This window comes from Strix aluco, chromosome 4, assembly GCF_031877795.1.
Source record: "Strix aluco isolate bStrAlu1 chromosome 4, bStrAlu1.hap1, whole genome shotgun sequence".
NCBI lineage: Eukaryota > Metazoa > Chordata > Aves > Strigiformes > Strigidae > Strix > Strix aluco.
In genome coordinates this window covers 41,666,420-41,687,300 of record NC_133934.1, presented here as the reverse complement: position 1 = coordinate 41,687,300, position 20,881 = coordinate 41,666,420, and the positions used below count along the sequence as shown (strand labels likewise).

At 38.5% G+C, this 20,881-nt stretch overlaps 1 protein-coding gene across 2 annotated transcripts in view; it reads left to right on the top strand.

The window, feature by feature from the left end:
• The window catches only part of GALNT7 (polypeptide N-acetylgalactosaminyltransferase 7), a 75,092-nt gene extending 55,194 nt beyond the window's left edge, over window positions 1-19,898 (top strand). The window contains exons 4-12 of one of the 2 annotated variants that reach the window (XM_074822808.1): window positions 859-989; window positions 1,287-1,366; window positions 3,567-3,749; window positions 6,737-6,854; window positions 8,753-8,875; window positions 10,942-11,160; window positions 13,324-13,422; window positions 14,729-14,857; window positions 17,550-19,898. In XM_074822808.1, coding sequence (XP_074678909.1) covers window positions 859-989; window positions 1,287-1,366; window positions 3,567-3,749; window positions 6,737-6,854; window positions 8,753-8,875; window positions 10,942-11,160; window positions 13,324-13,422; window positions 14,729-14,857; window positions 17,550-17,687 — 1,220 coding nt within the window. In that variant the 3' untranslated portion in view covers window positions 17,688-19,898. Of the gene's footprint in view, window positions 1-858; window positions 990-1,286; window positions 1,367-3,222; window positions 3,406-3,566; window positions 3,750-6,736; window positions 6,855-8,752; window positions 8,876-10,941; window positions 11,161-13,323; window positions 13,423-14,728; window positions 14,858-17,549 lie in introns of both variants that reach the window. The other variant, XM_074822809.1, reaches the window with a different exon arrangement.
• Window positions 19,899-20,881: the final 983 nt, after the last annotated feature.

Sequence of the window (20,881 nt, the reverse complement as noted above, 5' to 3'; positions counted from 1 at the left end):
TTTGTGAGTTTACTCAGCAGAATCATCTGTGTAAAAGTATTATGCAACACTAGGATCCTTTTCTCAAATTGTGTGGTAGGAATGTGGTTTCCAGATTAGTTTGGCAAAGACCAATGTGCAAATACAAATCTGTAACCATTTAAGCATAGCCCATCGTGATTCTTATGCGGTTACTCATCCCTTTACTGACAAAGTCCCTTTGGCTAAAGGTTTACTGTCTCATCAGTATGAGCCACTGCTTATTTGCTGCAATTCTGGCCCTCCAATATTATTAATTTCATTAGAAGATTAGCATAAGACCACCCCAGCCCCAAGGGGGAACAGGCCTAGATGAAGGGGGGCAATAATTTGAGTATGGTGAGTTTCTCTTTCAGGTTTCCAGATTTAATAGACTGACAGAAAATCTTGTGAGGCAGAAAGTGAGTGAAGAGAAACGTTTCACTGAAAAGTGGTACCTTCAACTGTACATGTGACATTATCTGATGAGGAAAGACCATGTGTTGAAGTGTAGAAGCTCCTCTGCCTGGTTGGAATACAGGCAAAAACCTGAAAGCCACTATGTGATACGTTGAAGTGCCTGGGAATTGTCCAGCCTTCTGGTGTGGCCAACCACTTCAGCTGCTTTTTCTTCAGGTGTGCCAGAGACAGACCTTTGCCATGAAGTCAGAGAGCTGCAAGTCTTGATCTCTTCAGGTTTAGTGTTTGTGAGTGGTAGTACAAGCAGTTGAATTTAAGATTCTCTTAAATGTTTGTAGATATTTTTAAGTAGAGTTGGATTTGGGTTGTATTAATAAGAGCATAAAATTTTTTATTGCTAAACATCACCAAAATAATTTTTTTTTCTTTGTTATTCGATAGCACACTTAAAAGAGAGGCTGGATGAGTATATTAAGCAGTGGAACGGCCTTGTGAAGGTATTCCGAAATGAGAGGAGAGAAGGTTTAATCCAGGCTAGGAGCATTGGTGCTCAGAAGGCTAAACTCGGACAGGTAGGAGCCAGTTCACACACAGGTCTTTTTTTTTTTTTTTTTCTTTTACTTTTTTTGGGGTCAGAGGTGGTGGTGGTTCTATGTTCAAATAAATGTATAGAAATGTAGTATTACTGTAAATCAGAAATTACCGTAAATCAGTATTACTGATACTGCTTTTAAAAGAGATTAACTTCACTCATTTAAGCTTCATTTTTTTGTTTATAATATGAAAGTATTTCAGTGTAAATAAGATTAATTAAATCTTCGTGATCTCATATGCAGAAATATAAATTACCTTTTTTTTTTTTTTTGAAGGTTTTGGTTTACCTTGATGCCCATTGTGAGGTGGGAATTAATTGGTATGCGCCACTTATAGCTCCTATATCTAAGGACAGGTAATGTTCTCCCCTTATTTCCAGTGTCTGGCCTCTTAAGAAGAAAAGTCACAGTAACAATCTTCACTTTTCAAACTATAGTCAATATGTGTTATATCAGTATATATCAAACTACGTAAATATTTGCTGTATGATGATTTTATTATCTCCCAGCATAAAAGCTATGTAAGGAGGGAGGAAAATAGTCAGACGAATAAATCTCCAGATAATTTATTTTAATAGGCATACTGAATATTTTGCTTAGTATAGATTAAATATAAGACAACTCTTGTCTTCTGCAACAACTGTTAGAACTGAGGGACTGTTACAAAAATGTGTTCAGGCTGAATAAGGAGCCTGATTAAACAAAATAACTAAATAAGAACCTGATTTTTGGTAGAGGAAAAGTAGCAGTAAATGCTTTGATTTAATGGGGACTTAAAGCCCCTGTGATCTGAAGAGTTTTATAACTTCCTCATCTTTGGTCTTGCAATATGGTCTTACTTGTTTCCTCTGAAGCACTTTGGAGTGTTGTCTCTAGCGAACCGAGGCAGGGCTTGAGCCTGTCTCTGCTGCAAGCCCAGGCGCTTGACAGGAGTTGGTGGTGGAAACGCCTGTCCTGTGTGCGTGGGATCTGCAAGAGATGACAGAGGAGGGAGATCCCCAGTGGCTTCATTTCTTCTAGCTGTTGAAATGTTGTTGTTGCTATGTGCTACCACACTCTTCGCTTGTATGGTCAGGGGGTATGTGTGTTTAGAAAACCGTGTGCTTGTTTAAACTCTTTAATCCCATAAAATAACTGCTTAATCCTAAAAAGTATTTGTTAACCTGTCATACTACCAGAACTTCCTTGAAGAGGTGTTTTTTGTGTGTTTTAAAGGCTGTAACTCAGCTTCAAGACTATATTTGGCCCAAGATACTAAAGAGAAGATGGAAACACTTGTGTGCTTCCATCGAGTGTGCGTTACTCTTTTACACAAGAAAGGCTGGTGAGAACAGGCAGCTTTAGAGGCATCCTCCAGCACCGCCCACAGAAGCAGGAGGACCAACGATGCCAAGGTGCGCGGTGCCGGAGGGGCAGCGCTCGGCTGCCTCCTTCCAAGCCCTGGTGCCCTGGATGCAGCATTCTGCCACTTCTGCCTCAAAAAGAGCACAGCGTTAGTGTTTCTTCCCTGCCCCCCCCTTATTTTTCTGTCATAGGATTTGACTTAAAAAGATGGAAATGCTCCAAGTTTGGTCACCGGGAAACTCATTTGGAAAATTTGGGGAGAATAACAACATAATGTCTTTTCCTTGGTGAACATTGTATGTGATAGAGCACAGTGGGGAGCATATTGCAAATCAAGCAGGAAAAATTCTATTGAAGGCTGCTTCTAGGAGAGTGCCAGTAACATTTTTTTTATCCTAAGAGGTTGGATTTACAGAGCAGTTGAATTAGGACAGAATAGTGAAAATCCATGTTTACACTAGAAAAAGCTAAGAGCTTATCATACTTGTTGACAGCTAAGATCTGATATGAATAGAAATCACGGGAAATAATACTGTGAGAACTCTAGCCCTCTAAAGGCTCTTCTGTTGCCTCTAGCAGTGCTTTATTGGAAGACCAATGTCAAGAAGTACACATAAAGAAAAGAGTACCAGTAAACAAATTGATATATTAGCATTTCAGACCTAACGTTTCTGCTTTCAGAACCTCTTAAAACATAAAGGACTCTTTCTTCTTCTAATGAGGCTTCATTTTTTAATAATATGTTGACAAGTGACTTCGTATAAACTGTTCTATAAGCTTAATAATTAATGGTGTAAATTTCAGATTAGACAGATTACTCTTCTGAAATTGTATTTTGCTCTTTCTTTCCCTTCTATAAATGTTTCAGAACTACATGTACTGTACCTCTAATAGATTACATAGATGGGAATGATTATTCCATTGAGCCACAACAAGGTGGGGATGAAGATGGTTTTGCCAGAGGGGCCTGGGACTGGAGTTTGCTATGGAAACGAATTCCGTTAAGCCACAAGGAAAAGTCCAAACGAAAACATAAAACTGAGCCTTATCGGTAAAGAGAGCTGTTTACTGTGAATCATAATGAATAATTGTCTAAACCCTTTCGTTTTTCCCTCCCCCCCTCTTTTCCCATGACCTACGGTTGGTGCACGTGTGCCATGCGGGTCCTTGCACATAACTGCATCTTCCCTGCCACCATCCGCCACCCTGCAGAACCACATGCACTGTGCCGCTTATAGATGTCATAGATGGCAACACTTATAAGATTGTGCCGCAAGGGGGTGGTGACGAAGATGGGTTTGCTAGAGGAGCGTGGGATTGGAGTATGCTATGGAAGAGGGTTCCCTTGACCAAGCGAGAGAAGGAAAGCAGAAAGACAAAAACTGAACCGTATCGGTAATCACTAAATCACTTACCCGTTTCTTTTTTTTCTGAAGTCAGTATTGATCCACTAAAACTTGCATGTACCTCTAGCCTGAAAATCTTCATATTTCTAACCACACCAGCTGCTTTGTTTAATCAGACCTGTTTGCTACAACTGACTATTTGTTCAAAATACCTTTGCTACCTTGTGTTGCCTCTCCATTCCTGCTCTTCTGTGGTTAATAGGGTGCACATTAGAATGACAGGGTTTTGTTTGGCAAAATAAAATACTGTATGATTTTGTTTCCAGGGAAAACTTTATTTAGCTATGATAGTTTTTTAAAAGTAGTGTTGGAAACCACAGTGCTTATCTAACCATTTGATTTGAAATAACAAGCATGCTGTATTTATAATAGCCAGTAATGCATAAAATCTGTAGCCTGCTGTCATAGTTTGATGCATGCATACAGCTCGTGTATTATGCATGTGCATCAAAAAAAATCCCTTTTGTCATATTTCTCCCACTTGCTTCATAACAGATCACATCTGACCAAGAAGCATAGTGTTTAAGAATCCTGGCTAGATATTTTCTAATGTCTTAGTATGTTTGGGGATTTTAATTTAATATGCATTATTAAATGCAGTATTAAAAAAACACCACTTTATTTTCTGGGAAAACTCCCAATAACTTTCACAGAAGTCCCGCGTTTTTCTTATGCTTTTTAAGGGGGTATATTTTCTTCACAGAAACTGGCTAGAAACCCTAGCTTAGAAACTACGGTTTCTGGATGGATTTTCAAGACTGGGAGACTGTGGTTCTGTTGTTTTTTATTACTTTCCCCTTCACACTTAACTAACCGTGTTACTGCATTTGAAAGCAGTCCTCACATCTTCAGAAATCTAATGTCTTCTATTGCTTGTATATATGATTTAAACATTGTAAGAACTGATGTTGGTAATTCCCTATCCTCACCCATGATTGTTCTCTGCTAAAATGGCAACACATGCAAGGTTTTAAAGCTTTGATCTGGTTTGTATATAGTATAAATAATACCACTTTCTGACAAGGCTGTCCACATTGGAACTTTAATATTCGCTTAGGGGGGATAAACTATTTCAAACATCACTGTTGTGTTCTACGTTTACCATCCAAACAGGTCTTTAAACTGTTACCAGAAACACAGAACACATGTTCTCAGAATGGTTTTAAAGATGACTTTATTTTTAATAATACCTTCAGAGTTACGATGCTTCTTTTAAAGAGAGACATTCCCTGCATCTGTTTTTGTCCAGGCTGTATGCATTTTGTTGCAGCAATACCAAGGCAAGTAAGACCAAGTAAAAGTCTTGCTGAAACCATAGCCAGGATTGCTTAGTTTAAAAAGAAAACAAACAAACAAACAAAAAACCTCAGCAGCTTAAAGCGCAGAAACAAACTTTTTGTAATGTGAGAATTGCCCCAGGACTGAATCCTCCTTTCAGTAATATTATGCTTACCTCTTCATATCCTATAAAATAAACTACTGAGCTTATGCGGATTTTACTGTGTTCTTTAACACACTTGACAGCATGTTGGAGGCCAAGACTGAAACTTCAGCATCTGAGGCCTCTACACTTGTCAAGTCTTCATGGTGCTGAGGAAGACCAGAAATGCAGGAAAGCCATGGGGCTGTGCTACACAATCTGCTTCTCCCTGCTGTACTCGCTGGATTCCCACCCTTTGGACCCTGGTGAATGAAAATCAGTGTTGGAGGAAAATACAGTAGGCAGACAAGTAGAAGGGGATGTTTAGGAGTAACTAAGCACCTGATCCGGTGATTTGGAGAGCAACTAAACTGATAACCATTATACTTAACTCAGCTGGTAGACCCAGCAGCTCTGTTTTTGTTGTTGCCCTGTCCCTGCTATGCAGAGGGGGTACGTTAACCCTACAGGATACTTTTTCTTAAGCAGTTTCCTTCCAGACGTTTATGTGCAGAAGGGAAATACGTAATCGTTGCTGTTGAAAGGAGCACCGCTAAGTTAAAAATCTAATGGAATAAAGAGACAATAGTGCTAGAAATGACCCATCAATAATTTGGTCATGAAGGAATATTTCACTTGTTTTTTACTTGGCTCACCAGAGTTACCTGGACTCTTGGATCCTCCTCCTTTCAGTGCTGCAGATCATCAAAGTCAGAAAGAATTCACTTTTTCCTTACCAGTTTTTTTTTTAAAAAACTGCCAACTTAGTAGGGACTTCAGCTTGTATCCATTAGGGTTTTTATATATTTATTGATCTGCAGGTGAAAAATGCTTGGTATGTGCACTGGAAATGGCTTAACATACCTTACTTTCTATTTCAGTGCGAGCAAGCTACCAAATACAATTTTGGTTAGAGCCATTCTGCAAAAATGCTCTGATCCAAACCACAGTGTCTTTTTGACACATTAAAACTTGCTAATTGAACTTTGGCATACATGAAGGGATTTACAAAGCCATTTAAAAAAAAAAAAAAAAAAAAAAGACAAAATGGAAACCTCATACAACTTGATCCAGGCCCTCTTAAAAAAATGAAAAGTGTCTCATATGGCAGTGGTAGAAAAAGAGCCAGAGGGAGAAGATTGAAAGGTGTCATTTAGCTGGAAAAACTGTTTCTTAATAGACAACGTTTCAATGTGGCAGCTCCTCGGAATGTAAACAAGTCTGCTATGCAGTCTCATCTGTTATCTCAAAAACTGATTCTTACTGGCTGAACAGATAATTATGTACAAAATTTTGTATAATTAAATTCAAAACCAAAACAAAAAAATACAAAACCCGACATAATAGAAGCTGTGACTTCACTAGAAATTATACAGATGTCACTTCAGAAAATTGCTGGAAGAGGATGACAAAGCTTCATGATTTTTCAGTGTATTGCCATTTATCTAATCTTTATTATATGTTAACAGTGATTTAAATGCTTCTTTAATTAATGCTTCTTCCAAGTGTTATCATATCCTTTTGACAGAAGGAGTTACACTGTCTTCCTCTTTCAGGTCCCCTGCAATGGCTGGTGGGTTGTTTGCCATTGAACGTGATTTCTTCTTTGAGCTTGGTCTCTACGATCCAGGGCTTCAGATCTGGGGTGGTGAAAATTTTGAAATTTCTTACAAGGTAACACCGAAAATTGAAAACTAATTCAGTTTAGTAGATCTTTTTTTTCTATAAATACTTTTGTTTGGAGTTCAGACAGACCTGTCTCCAATTTGCACCACCTCTGCCTCATGAAGCCCAGAAGGTTTTGTTGTGAGGAGATGTTGTGGCAGAGATGCGTGTCCTCAGTGTTTCCTTGTGGGCTTTGGGGCAGAAGTGTTGAGAGTGGTGGCCTAGTGCTGAGACCCAAATGCTGAGTAATCTAGATTTTGTTAAAGGTTTGGGATTGCACCCTCCCCTGAATATCTAACCTGAAACTAGAGTAGCAAATTTGATGGGGGGGAACTGAGTGCTGTCATGGTGAGTATGAAAAAATGTTGTTTCTAATGGAAGTGATTATGGAGAACAAGTAGCACTCAGTTTATGCATAGATGTCTGTAAAGTATATAACGATGCAAAGTAATCTGCCCTGGTTTCCTTCTTCCTACTATTTTTATGGGTGAAAAATGTTCTCAATATACTTTTCAAAATTTCAAGAACTTCTTTACAAGAGAAGTCTTCATAATTGAAAAGCTAACTGCATAATTCATAATCACTGCAGAAGATTTTATTTTCACTCTTAGGCATATGCATGCTCTTCAGTTAGCAGGAAACGTAAGATGATAATCATTAGCTTCTTGTAACTTCAGTATTCATAATGACACAAGTGGCAGACAGCAGGAATCTGTCCCAATTAACAAACAAAAGTGGAGATATCTAATATCCTCAGGAGTGATCTGCAAAATCGTAGCTGAATTTTACTCCTGTAGCTACTCTTGTTCTTCATGATTTTGAGGAAAGCTCTGAGTGCACTTGCTCAGCTGTAAATCCATATGCAAAAGGTAGTTACTGAGGATGTTACACATACCGGGTCTTTATCTTTCTAATTCTCCATCTTGCTTAGAGCTAAATCATGATTGAAATTACATACAGTAGTTTTGTAATTGAAGTGCTGATTATGTTGAGACCTCCAAATTGGCTTCATGTAGATCACAACCAATCTTCAGAAGAACTACATAACATTTTTCAGTCTTGCATGCTGACTCCTAGATAGCAAATATAATGGCCTTGGATATCTGAGGGGTTTTTTGATGAAACTTAAGAAAATCAATATAATGCAATGAAGAAAGTAAACTGTTCTGCCCATCTTTCCTAATACTGTGAAGTCATAATCTGGAATTTGGACTGATTTGGAACATCCCCAAAGTTAGCTGGAATTTGGATTTGATGCTGCATTTCAAACTTGTCAAAGCTATAGCAACTAAATTCAGATTTAGGTATGGAGTTTTTTTCCCCATAAATGGATTATCCAAGGATGTGTGGGAGGGAGGGAATTTCAGAATGGTAATATTTTTTTACCCATTTTTTGTTTTCAGCTACTATAATTAAATAAAAATCTGTTTGTACTTGGAACAATGGGTTACCAAAGACATCCTTATCTCCTACTAGTCTTTATTAAGGAAAAATTAAATGTGATGGGCGTCTAACCAAAACCCATCTTAGCGATGGTACGTGCATTGCTTTAATAAAATCAAAATACTATTAATTCTGTCATAACAAAAATTAACCAGTTCCAGATTTTGTGCACTCATTCATGACTGTTGTTTTAAAATAGCAATGAAATAGATGGCAAACTTTTTTAAAAAGCTTTTCTAAAAAGTAATTTAGTTGAGTAATTTCATGGCTGAGTTGAAGATGTACTCAATACAGCCTATCATTCAGAGACCTATTATGTTCATGCGTACATCTGAAGCGAAAATATTTAATTATATCACACAGTTGGTATAGTAAGAAAAGTAGTTGACACTTCTTCCATAATTTATTATCTGTCTTAAATTCCTGTGCATATATATTAATAATAACTTTGCTTTAACTTGTAGATCTGGCAGTGTGGGGGAAAACTGTTGTTTGTTCCCTGTTCTCGTGTTGGACACATCTATCGTCTGCAGGGTTGGCAAGGAAATCCACCCCCTGTGTATGTTGGGTCTTCTCCCACATTAAAGGTACTGTTGTGCTGCAACCTTGAAGGTGTTTTTTGATTTTAGGTAACAACTGTTTTAGATAAATGTATTTAAATTATCAGTAGCAATTTAGAGAGCACTTCATCGAAAGTTATTTAGTGTCTAGAGCTAAGATGGTCATCCCCACAGGAGGGAAATCCTTGTGCCAATGCCACTGTTATTAAGAGTAGAGATTCCTAGAACCCATCTTCTTGCTCCACCCTTTCCTGTCTTTGAGTTATAAATCACATTTTCTATTGCTTACTCTCAGCACCCCAAGCCTTTGCTGCACTGTGCCCAGCTGAAGTACAAACAACTCTAGTAACTACAGGACACTCCTGGAGAATGATGGTCATGGGTTTGAAATCACTCTTTGGCTTGATAGGGTGTGATCCTAGGCTGAGTTAGCGAATGCTGTAATCTAGCATCTCTCAGACCTTTGTGGCTGCATTTGTTAATCAAGAAGCAGTGAATGACACCTGGGAAAATGGTGTACTCTGCACTTGATCGTAAAGGTTGCTAACTCTTCAAGCACCCTGCAGGTTCAGAAGTGTTGCTCAAGCCATGGTATTAGAAGTAGACATCACTGCAAGAAAAGAGTGAGCCAGCTGTCTGTATCTGAAGAGAGAATTTGATTCAAGAAAAATGGTTTCATATAAGTTTGCCCCTACCAGAAGAGAGACAACCCTCCTGTTAAGGTTTCTTATTGCTTAGTTTAAGCTTTCTCTTGTGCAGTGTTTTGGCATTGGTAAATCCCATTCCCAAAGACCCAGTTCTTTGTAAATTCCAATCCCGGAGCCATCTTCCTAGATGTTACCTTTGACAATGCCTATTGGTAGATTTACAGAGTATGGCTTGAGCCAAACTAGTAGTTGGTTCTGTTGAAAAGAACTAGAAAGCCTAGTTTAATAGTAGAAAACTAAACAGCCTCTATTTGTAATGTGAATTGATTAACATTTTGATCAAACAAGCACTAGGACTGACCAGTACAAGGGAGGGTAGGGGGAAATGGGCATAGCTGGGAGTAGAGACAGAGCAATGGGAGACAGGATAGCAAATGATAGCTCCATTGCTCAGTGCAGGCAAGATGTTTGTTTGCCTTGTCTGAAATTATAAAAACCATTTCACTCTTCTGAAAAGCTGATAAAAAAAATATTTACTGCATATCTAAACACCTTACCTGGGTCTGCTTGTCTGCTTACTGAATACAACAAAACACTGCTGAGTGTTCTTAAATACTATGTTGCTTCTCTGTACAAGGCAGGATGCAGGAATAGCTTTCTCCTTCTTCAGGCACCCCCTTATCCCCATAGTAAATGTGCTTTTTTACAGCTTTTTTCAATTTATGTTGGATGTGGATTAAAGTAAAACTCACAACAATTTGTGCCTTTAGTCAGATCTATTAAGACTGTTTTAACACCAGGTCATTACTGCTAGAAGAACTGTACAAAGCAAGGTGTGCATCTCTAGAACATGTACAGGTAATACAGAGATAAGAGCCATCAAATAGACTGAGAAGAAAGGTGTGAGGGAAAGGCTTGTTCACCAGGCAAGCTATCCATTTTTTCCTTTTCTCCAATCAGCAATAAACTGCTTTACTTAAGAAGATAAAATCCCCTTGGTGTGTCATAGCTGACCTGTTGAAGACTTAATTTTTTCACCCTTAGTGGACTAACGCCTATCATTCTCTGTATTAAAACTGTAGAAGGTGAATAGAAACTCTTAAATTGCAGTTCTGGTACACAGCAAGTAATTGCAACATTTTATTGCACCCGTAACTGAAGAGTCTTTATTTTCAAATAAACATTCTTTAAACAGAAAAAGAGTTTGTACTCTCATTAAGCAATCCATTTTATTTTGCTGGCTTCAGTCCTGAACTGTCATTTGAAAATAATATGCACGTGTTTTGTATAATCTGCTGAAGGTGACAAACTATTAGTTTATAATATATAATAATTTCATGCTGTCACTTTTTAAGAGGAGAAATCCTTAAATTTCTGGAATTAACATGCAGTTGCATCTGACCTGTGTGTGCTTTGAGGTCACAGCAATGTTGTTGTTCTTCACAGAACTATGTCAGAGTTGTAGAAGTGTGGTGGGATGAATACAAAGATTACTTTTATGCCAGTCGGCCGGAGACAAAAGCACTACCCTATGGAGATATATCTGAGCTGAAAAAATTTCGTGAAGATCACAACTGCAAAAGTTTTAAATGGTTTATGGAAGAAATAGCATATGATATAACTTCGTATTATCCCTTACCGCCTAAAAATGTGGACTGGGGAGAGGTAAGTACAGCGCATAACCTGTGTTTATTTTAGGAGCCTTTTTTTCAATTGGGAATTCAAAAGGAAGCAGTTGTTACTTGACATCAGTCTGAGAACAGGCTCTTTGGTTACTGCTGTAGGAAAGTATGTAATACTAGCCAGACAGCTATAGACATATATAACCCTAGGGGAAAAAAAAAGTATATATTGTAAGAGGTGCAATTTTTTTTAATTAGCTCCATAGGTCCTTGAAGGATGATTTTATCTCTAGCCCTGTCTTCAGTTATGTCTAAAGCTCTTTTTTCCATAATTGGAATTGAAGGTTTTTTGAAAGAAAAAATGTGAATCCTGTGTGTGTAGGAGTGTTGGCAAAGATTAATAGGTGAAAGTCTTTTTCTGTGAAGGCCTAGAGAATAGATCATATTAGGTCAAATAGATCAAATCCAGGTGGAATACATTCTGCCTACATTTGCTAGCCTGGGATGTATTCATACAGTTACAGCCTCAGTAAATCCCTCATCTGCATGTAATAATTTGATATGATTCCTTAACAGTCATTTCCAGCATTAGCATATATGAGTATGACTTTGCTAAATTAAGAATGTGGTTACAAATTTGGCATTTTCACATGGCTGACAGAGAAAGACAGCATGCTGCCAGGTGAGTGCAGGACACCTCACTTGAAGCCTACCCGTTTTGTTCTGGCATTTAGCCCACACCTTGAGGAGCTCTTACTGCAAGTCTCTTCCCTGCTTTCATGGTTTTTGGGGTTTTCTGCCCTTTTCAGTTCGTTCCAACCTTGCCCTGTCTCTCCTATTAATTTTACTTTCACAGATTGTGGAGGTAAAATCAGAAGATCATCTCGCTAGCAGAGGACTCTTGTGTCCCAGCAAATTTAACAACCTTCTTTTCCAACGTATGATGGACCTGGTTTTGTAGCTTCAAAAGTGCATTAGAAAGTACAGATCTGTGGTGTTTCCTGTGGCCAAGAAAATGTCATCTGTAGTTTCTCTGAGGAATTAGTGATATAGCGCATGTGCACAGAGTAAGAGAGTACAAATAGTTGTGTATCTGAGGGACCAGGTGAACAATGCCACCTTCTTACCTGAAGGTTAGCTCTAAGTATCAGTTACTTACATTAGCGTTAGACCTCTCTTGAATCCATGTAAAGGATTAGGAAGGCATGTTATATATTACTGTTCACTGAGGTGAAAGTATCTGAAGAGAATAAAACAATAATGGCCACCTTGTGGGAAATCATCCCTGATAAAAGCAAGCGGCTCTGATGAAGCAACAGGAAAGTTGGCAGTTCAGAGACTTCTCTGAAGTTTTCTTCAACGCTTCTTCACTGGCTGCTAGTTACCCCACATCTGAGAAATTTCTGTCCCCCCATTTGTAACACCACACTAATTGCATTTACAAACTGTCGGGAATGAAAGTGTGGGGTTCATCTTCCCTAACACTCTCTCTGGAAGTCAGGTCTAAGCTTAGTCCTTCAGACTGTCTTCTACCATCACGAAGAAGAAAGAGGCTCTGGCAAAGAAAATAGGTCTGGAAAGAATGTCGTAAGGGCTTTGTAAAGCTGTTTTTTGGCCCTTCTGAGAAGGGAATGGGATAACCTGCAGTTGAGGCATGCTTTCTGACATCCCTATACCTGTGCCTGCCCCTCATCAATTTTATCTCCTTTTTTCTGGGTAATTGCTGCTGTAGAAGGTAGATCTGAGCAGCCAGGTCAGTGGGCTGTGCCTGGCTGCAGTTAATAACTGCCATGCATAACTTCTCTGCATCCCGTTTCTCTCATCCACAAGATGAGAGCAACTTAGCTGAGCTCCTGCTTTATTTATGAAGACCTGAGAGACTGAACATACTTTGATAGGAGGTTGAGTAAGTTAAAATACTTGGAAGTCCTGCATTTCGGAGTCATTAATTTGGAACTGAGCTTTGCAACTCCAGCTTTATCAGTGTACTCTAACTCACATAAGAGCCTAGAAATTAGCATGGACAGCTTGAAACTCCATCTCCCAGAAAAGTTAACGTCAGTATTTAAATTCCATAAACAGGTTTGTCTCCTATCTCTCTGTCGGATATCTGTTTCTGGTTTGAAAGATAAGTGGGTGTTTTCTGAACTCCTTCACGCTCATTTTTACCTTGAGACTAACTTAGAGTGCAAAACCTCTTTTCCAGATTAGAGGCTTTGAAACCGCTTACTGCATTGATAGCATGGGGCACACCAACGGTGGCTTCGTTGAGCTTGGGCCGTGCCACAGAATGGGAGGAAATCAGGTAAGGAGCTTGGAGGCAAGTCTGAAGGAGAATCACTTGTGGATGATAACAGGCCAGTTTTCTGTTAAGCCTGTATGTAAAGCCACTTAGGTGCCAGCTACAAAGATGGGAGTTAGGGATTTTCCATAAGCATACTGACATCACTAAAGTATGGGAATCTGAAAATATAATTTCAAACAAATGGTACAAAATTGAAGGCAAATTTGTAATCTCTTCTTTAGTGAAGCAGGTACATGAGGAAGCAAGAACTGTGTTTTAAAGCAACCATATCACTGCATTAGAATGGCTGCAGCTCTTAGCATTGCTGCTCATTGATCATCTATCTTCACTTAATAATTAATGCTTCAGGAAACAAACCTGGTACTCACTTTGGCTCAATTATGTCACAAAGTAGGTTTGCTCTAATGAAAGTATAAAACACTTGTGAAGTAACTCGTTTTCCACCACAGGAGACAAGAAATAGAATACGAATTTGTCTCTGCTTCATTTACAAATTAACTAGCAGAACATAATTACTAATAGTTGCAATCCAAGCTGCTATTGTGTTTGACCTGTATCGTCACAAACCTGCCCACACTACCCCACGAACACACTGTTCTGTCTTTACATCTCCTTTTTCAGTTGGAAAACATTTCAGAATTTAAAGTCCTTACTTACGCTGACATAGACTTGAAATATGCAAGTTTTGTCACGGCAGTCTTGAAATCACATGCAGAATGATGCTTTTAAAAAAACATAGTTGGGTTAGCTCTTAGTAGCCCCTGGAAATGTCTCTTTTATTTTGATATTTGATGAAAAAGTTCCTTATTACTTCTGGATATGTTACCCCCAAAACCCCTATAACAATATTTCATAAGTAGCAGCTAGGGTAATCTTTTTGTATTAATTTGATTTTCTCCGTGGATAAAATGCCCAAGTTTTTACTGTCTTCACATGAAGTTACTGTCCAGGACCAAGGACTTGCTACCAGACCTTTAGAAAGATAGTGGATTGTGTGGCCATCAAATCATACAAAGGCTTTTAATCAAACACTTTCAGAAGTCTCCCAAATGGGAATCCCATCATTTTTGTCTTGCTAGGTAAGTTTCTTAGCCTTTTAAATTCTACAGGAAAGTTATCCATGAAATTGAGTGTTGTGATAGTAAAAGCGTGTTACGTCATGTAAAATAAAGAACCTTCCTGAAATACAGGTGTAATAACACCAGAGAATGTTTTGAATGATACAATTTCATTGGTATTTTCAGTGTTTCTAAAATACTCATTATTTTGAGTCAACTGTTAAAAAGGTGGCTTTTTTTTCTGTTAGCTTTTCCGAATCAATGAAGCTAATCAACTCATGCAGTACGATCAGTGCTTAACTAAAGGACCAGATGGATCCAAAATTATGATTACGCACTGTAATCAGAATGAATACAAGGATTGGCAATACTTCAAGGTATGCAACATATATATATATAGCAGAAAAGAAACTATAATTTGCATCCTGGTTTTTTGCACCTGTTTTTTTTATGATTTTATGCATATCTGAAAATAAAGGTCTACGACAAGGTTAACTGAACCAAGTAGAGTAAATTGTTAATTGCACATTCTCGGAAATCCGTTTGCCAGGAAAACTTCCTCTAGGGGAAGATGCTTTTGCTAGCGGTTCTAGTTGCTGTCTTCTGTAGCAGAATCTTTAAGGAAAATCTCATGAGGCTACATGTGCTGCCACAGGTATGTTAGGAGTTAGGACTTGGCTCGGAGGAAGCAAAGAGGTTGTCCACTACCAGTGACAGAGTTTCTAAAAGCTTTAAGTGCCATCACCCTCTCTGCTTTGTATGCTTTCTGTCAAGAGAGTTACTTTATGTAATGCATGCTGTGAGAAAATTACTTAAATGCTGGATTGCATTTAGCAGCTAGGGTCAATATTAGATCTGATTTTGGGAGGTCCAAATTGAAGTGTTGCTCTGTTTAAAGACAGAAGATCTTTTTAAGCCTACGTAGGAATACATAAACGTAGTGTTACCGTTTGCCATTTTGTGTTGTCTTTGCCGCCTTCTGTATTTCTTTTTCCTGTTCATTAGCCATTCTCTAATAACATGCTCTGTTGTGAATTCTGGGTGTGGCACCATCATAATGCTATTGCAAAATCTATGAATTTTTAATAAAGACTTGGAACGTTGGCTGATATGTATGCGAGGACTGCTACAGTCTCTTTAGCCACTACATCTGTAAGTCCTCTATTAATACTAGTTTTGAAAGTGTTACTTTAAAAAATGTCTAAGATTATGTTTCTGTTTGTCTCCTAAAAAATGAGACTGAATAGTCTAAGGGTGACCTTATCCTTGGATATAGCCACACATAACTTGGTTCAGTGTCTAAGAAACTATTCTGTGTCAATTTTTCTTCAGTCTGTCTAGCATATTGCATATTTATTAATTCATTAGCTGGTTATCTGGATTGTGGTTGTCTGAAAGACGTAGGCATTGTTGAGTGCAGCAAAATCTGTTAGTTATCCTTTAAGCCACTCCACTTTTTCTGATACTTGCACAGAGCTAGGAAATACCAAGCACCGTAATGCCATTTCCACCCAGCTTTCTTGTGCCATATAGACAAAATTCTTTAAATCTGAAATTTAAAAATCAATAAGCAGTGTTTTGGTGCGATGACTTTTGCTTTAATACTGGAACTAGCACTTGTTGACTCTCCAGCCATTCTGGTGTGTCCCAGCATGTTACTTGGCTCTTCTCTAAGCATTTCTTTTATGCAAGAAGATCCATTTCCTCCACAGTGGTACCAAGTTGTGTAATTGTTTGCTTATTACCGCAAGTTATAAGGAAGCCCAGTAGGCACGGTCTGGGCTGTAGAACAAAACACTGACTAGCTTCCAGAAAAAAAAAAAAAAAGGAGGGGGGGAGCGGTGAGAGCAAAAGGACCACCGAGGGTGTGTAACCAAACAAATACTAGAAATTTGGCACTGCTGTGCATTACAGAGGGTATGACCGTTTCTTCTAATGAGGAGGGTGTAAGGAATGAAAAGCTTATGAACTGCTGAAAAATGTTGTGGCCTCATGTACATGAAAGCTGCCAGGAGATTTTTATCTGGTTGGTTGGTTGGTTGTTTCTGGAATTAACATTTTTGTGCCAGTTTGGTGAGCATAACATCTGTGCTGCTTGAGCATTGAGCAGTAGCAGGGCTTTGGTGCCCATAAGCAAACATCCAGAGCAGGGCTGGCCGTGTCCTGCCTACTGCTTTTGTTCAGACATCTGTTTACCTCCCCAAGTAGAGGACCCCCATGTCCGGCCACACGGCAGGAGCAGGTGTCAAGTTGAACCAACGTTTGGACACACAGATGCATGTGGGAGTGATGGGGTGATGGAAAGGCTCCCCACGCCAGGGGGATCTGGGCGCACAGGGCAGGGCTGCAGAGCCCCAGCCCAGCCGCTGTGTTGCAGGTTTGCTTCTGCTCCATTGCTCTCCATGCTAGATGCAACCTGTCAGTGAGTCAGGGCTGCATCTGGCTCAGGGGGTCAGCAAGTGGGAGAGAAGCCTGAGGCCATTTCGTGAATGCATGAGATTCAGGCATTGCAGCACAGGGGCTGTGGAAGGAGCCAAACATGCAAGTCTCAGCCTGTATGTGCTCAGCACAATAGGTCTGCAGTTACTTAGGCAGCCTCCTGTTGCTCCAGAGGCCACACTTGCTCTCATACCCTCTTCTTTTCCTTCTACTAGTCAAATAGGCAGCAAAGCTGGGTTTTTTGCTAGTGTGGTTAACATTGGTGTTGGGCTGCCCAGTGAGTTAGCTGTCCTCAAGAGTTAAACTTTTGGTTACAGGGTGGATGAAAAGGCTGGAAGCATTTTAGACACAGTTTTGCTCATTTTCTTAGCAGTTTGTTGCCTGAGGGAAACGGGAGGGGTCTCAAGTGGACCTACACATATCAAACATTTCACAATACAAAGGCTGTGAAAGTCTATGTTTAACAAAGAGTAAAAACAGTATAAACAGATCTGTTCTGGGATCCTGAAACCTGGTTTTGTAGATAGCTATATCACAGTTGTGAAGAAAATGTTAAAAAAAAAAAAAAAAAAAAAGGCAAAACAAAAAAACCCCCACACAATACATGTTCCTGATGGTTTTGTTTTCCAGAATCTGCACCGATTTACTCACATTCCATCAGGGAAGTGCTTGGATCGCTCAGAAGTCCTCCATCAAGTTTTCATTTCAGAGTGTGACTCCAGTAAAGCAACGCAAAAATGGGAAATGAACAACATCCTTAGTGTGTAGACAGAAAAACCTACCTACTGACACATTAATTTGTACAGGACTGAAAATAGCCTGAAAACTGCTGCAATTATTAACTTTGTACAGCTGCGAGCCTCCTGGCTTGGATGAAGGACATAGAGGAACTGTGATTATTACAATAACATTATCATCCGCAGTTAATGTTTACAAAACTGCTTTACCTTAAACTCTGTAGATGTTTACATCTTTTTGTTTTAAGATGTTGGTAAATTAATGTGCTGTTAGCTATGTTTCATAGGAACATAGCTAAAAGCATTGTCGTCTTCTTTGGGATTACACTCAGGGGTCTGAAGGCAGTTTTTTTACACACACTTGAAAAGGTTGGAGTAACCAGATTTTCATAGAACTTGGTGATTATCAACCTGTTGTATATTTTTATTTAATTTTACATCTTACTAAGCACTGCCACAGGTTATTAGCCAGGGTGGCCTTCTCTCACAGTCATGCTGCTTTTTTGGAAGGTGAATTTCAACATATTTAGTGCCTCTTTCATTTCTCTCTTTCACAAGAAGAGCATTTGTTGGAAATTATACAATGGATTTTTCTGATCTGTCACCAGGGGTAGGGACCAACCGTACCACCCCGTGTAATTATTGTCTTACTGAAGACAAATTTCTATTGCCAGTTTGGCTGCTCTACTTTGAGTGGACGCTTTGTACAGTGCAAGGAAGAGCTTAGTGTCGAGTTTAGTGCTGATGTGGTACATTTTGATGGAAGTAAGCACCCTCACAATTCCAGTTAAGAATTTATAAGCGCTAACTTGCTTGCTTAAACCATGCCTTACATAAAAATAATTTTAAAAACAAAAGAAATAAAGCTGCACAATTATGTAAAACTTAATAAGAATCCAATGCTTCATTTATATTGTTCTTTTAAATGGAAATCACTTAGAAGTGGATTAAGGCTTTTAATTAGGAAAAAACATCCAGCTTCTTAACACATCTGTGTAATTCTTTACAAGGACATCTCTCAACTAGTTGGGTGCCAGATTGAGATTTGAAAAGAGAAATGGAAATCCTGAAACTGCGTTTATTCATTCTAATTTTCTTCTTATTTTTGTCATTGGAAACTTTTCCTGAGGGATTACAAACACAAAATACAACCACTTGGTGCTATAGTGTACAGAATAGAATGTGAAGAAGTAGTTTTTAAAAATGTTCTGGAAAGAAGTTGATGCAAACTCCCTTAGGAGTATAAATATTGACTCTGAATGAACAGAGAGGTGGAAGAGAAATGACTTATCCTCACTTCCTTATTCCAGATTTTGTGACTGTTAAATGCTGACATCAGTGTACTGATTTCGTAAGAGTTATGCCTATAACATGTCACACTATTAAATATGACTAAATACTTCCCTGAAATCTAGAATAGCATTGCATGCACCTTCCATTGATGGTAACAAGGGTTATGTATCATATTTGGTGACAGAGTTTGATCTTTATAGGGCTGTCTGCACTGATCTATTAGTTTGGGATCTTTTCTAGTTTCTTTAGACTTCTCATCTATCCTTTCAGAGCTATGAAAAATAGAAAATAAAGGAGGGAGAAACTGGAAAAAAAAGGAGAATAAGGGTGTGTGCCGGTACTTGTTGTGTGTATGAAAACTGACTCCATTTTTGTGTGTTGGGTAGATTAATTTAATCATATGACTATGCATAAGAGAAAGAATGGTGGCACATAAATTGTGCGGGTGTGCATTTTAAATGGGTATTTTGTGCAATTCATTGAAAGCTGATGCTGTGTGTGAATATGAATCTGTATGTGAGACTGAAACCTTACAAAACATGAGATCATAAGAAGCTGTTGCTGTAATGACTTTTTCCTACTATAGCTGGCTTGGAAAAAAATAATTCCCATATTCTTGCTTTGTAAGTTGATGATAATATCACTATGCATTTCTACATATTTTATAAATTTGATTTATGCAGATTTTGATACACTGTATGTTTCTGTAGAAATTGTATAAATCTTTAAAAAATTTATTAGGGATAAATCTGGGAAACTTATGTATTATCTTACTTATGGGTTGCTTGTTTTTTAGGTGAAGTAAATAAAATATTTGAATTTTTGGGTTTACTATACTTTTACAGAGTGAAAATGGATGATTACCTTTATAGAAACCCCACATCTCAAAATCTAGACCACTTCAATGTTACAAACTTACAAATATTAAAAGTGTTTTATTTTAACTTTTTATCTAGGTACCTTTTGTCACATTTGTTGGGGACTCGTGTTTTTTTCCAGTGAAATGAAAAATGAAATTCCCACTGAGAGGTGCCACATGGATACATTTGGATTTTTGTATCACCTGCCCTGATCTAATTAGGTAGATCTAATATGCTCGTAGAATATGATCTTGAGAATGATTTCTAAAGTAAAACCAAAGGTCAGGAGTAGTTGGTAGTGTTTTGACTGTGTATTTTATCTTAGTCTATTTATGTTTCCACCAACAAACATATTTCAGTCAAACATCTTCCTGAGAAGGTTTCTTAGCAAAAGAGTGTGCAATTAAATCGTGACACAGAAGACACAGGTTCTGGCCTAAGAGCAAACCTAAATGCTGAAATGTACAGTACTTTTTTACAGATGGGATTCTTGTTTCCCAGCCATGTCTGTCTGTGCCCTTCTGTGTATTCAGATTTCAAAAGGCTCCTTTGGCAAAACCCTGGAGGTACAGCAGCGGCCAGTTCATGTAGGGAATACCCTTTTATGTACAGAAACAGGGACTGATGGGAAGGAGGGGACATCTTTCTTCACTACCGGGTATCCTAGCACTAGGAGAACCAACAGCACCCTTTAGGCAGTACCAAAGACACTGTCCCCACTGATAGCATCCTAGAATCAATTAATTCTGTTTCCCTAATGCCAGTCAATCTCCTTTACTACTGTCTGCTTCTTCCATACCACCTGCCTCCCAAGTTGCAGTCCATAAAGCCAAAATTTAACAACTTAGTGCTCTGAAACTAGACCAAGAAGCCTGAATTCTATTACACTATGCCAGGGATTAAAAATGTTATGCTTATCTCCGATCTGTGGGACCATTCACAAGAAAAGGAAAAACATAGTCGCTGCCTATAAAAACATAAAAGATGGTTTGGTAGATTTTGCTGCATATCAAGCACAATTTTCCATTTAGGTTAAAAATGATCAAATTGTGCAAGATCCATGGAGTCATAG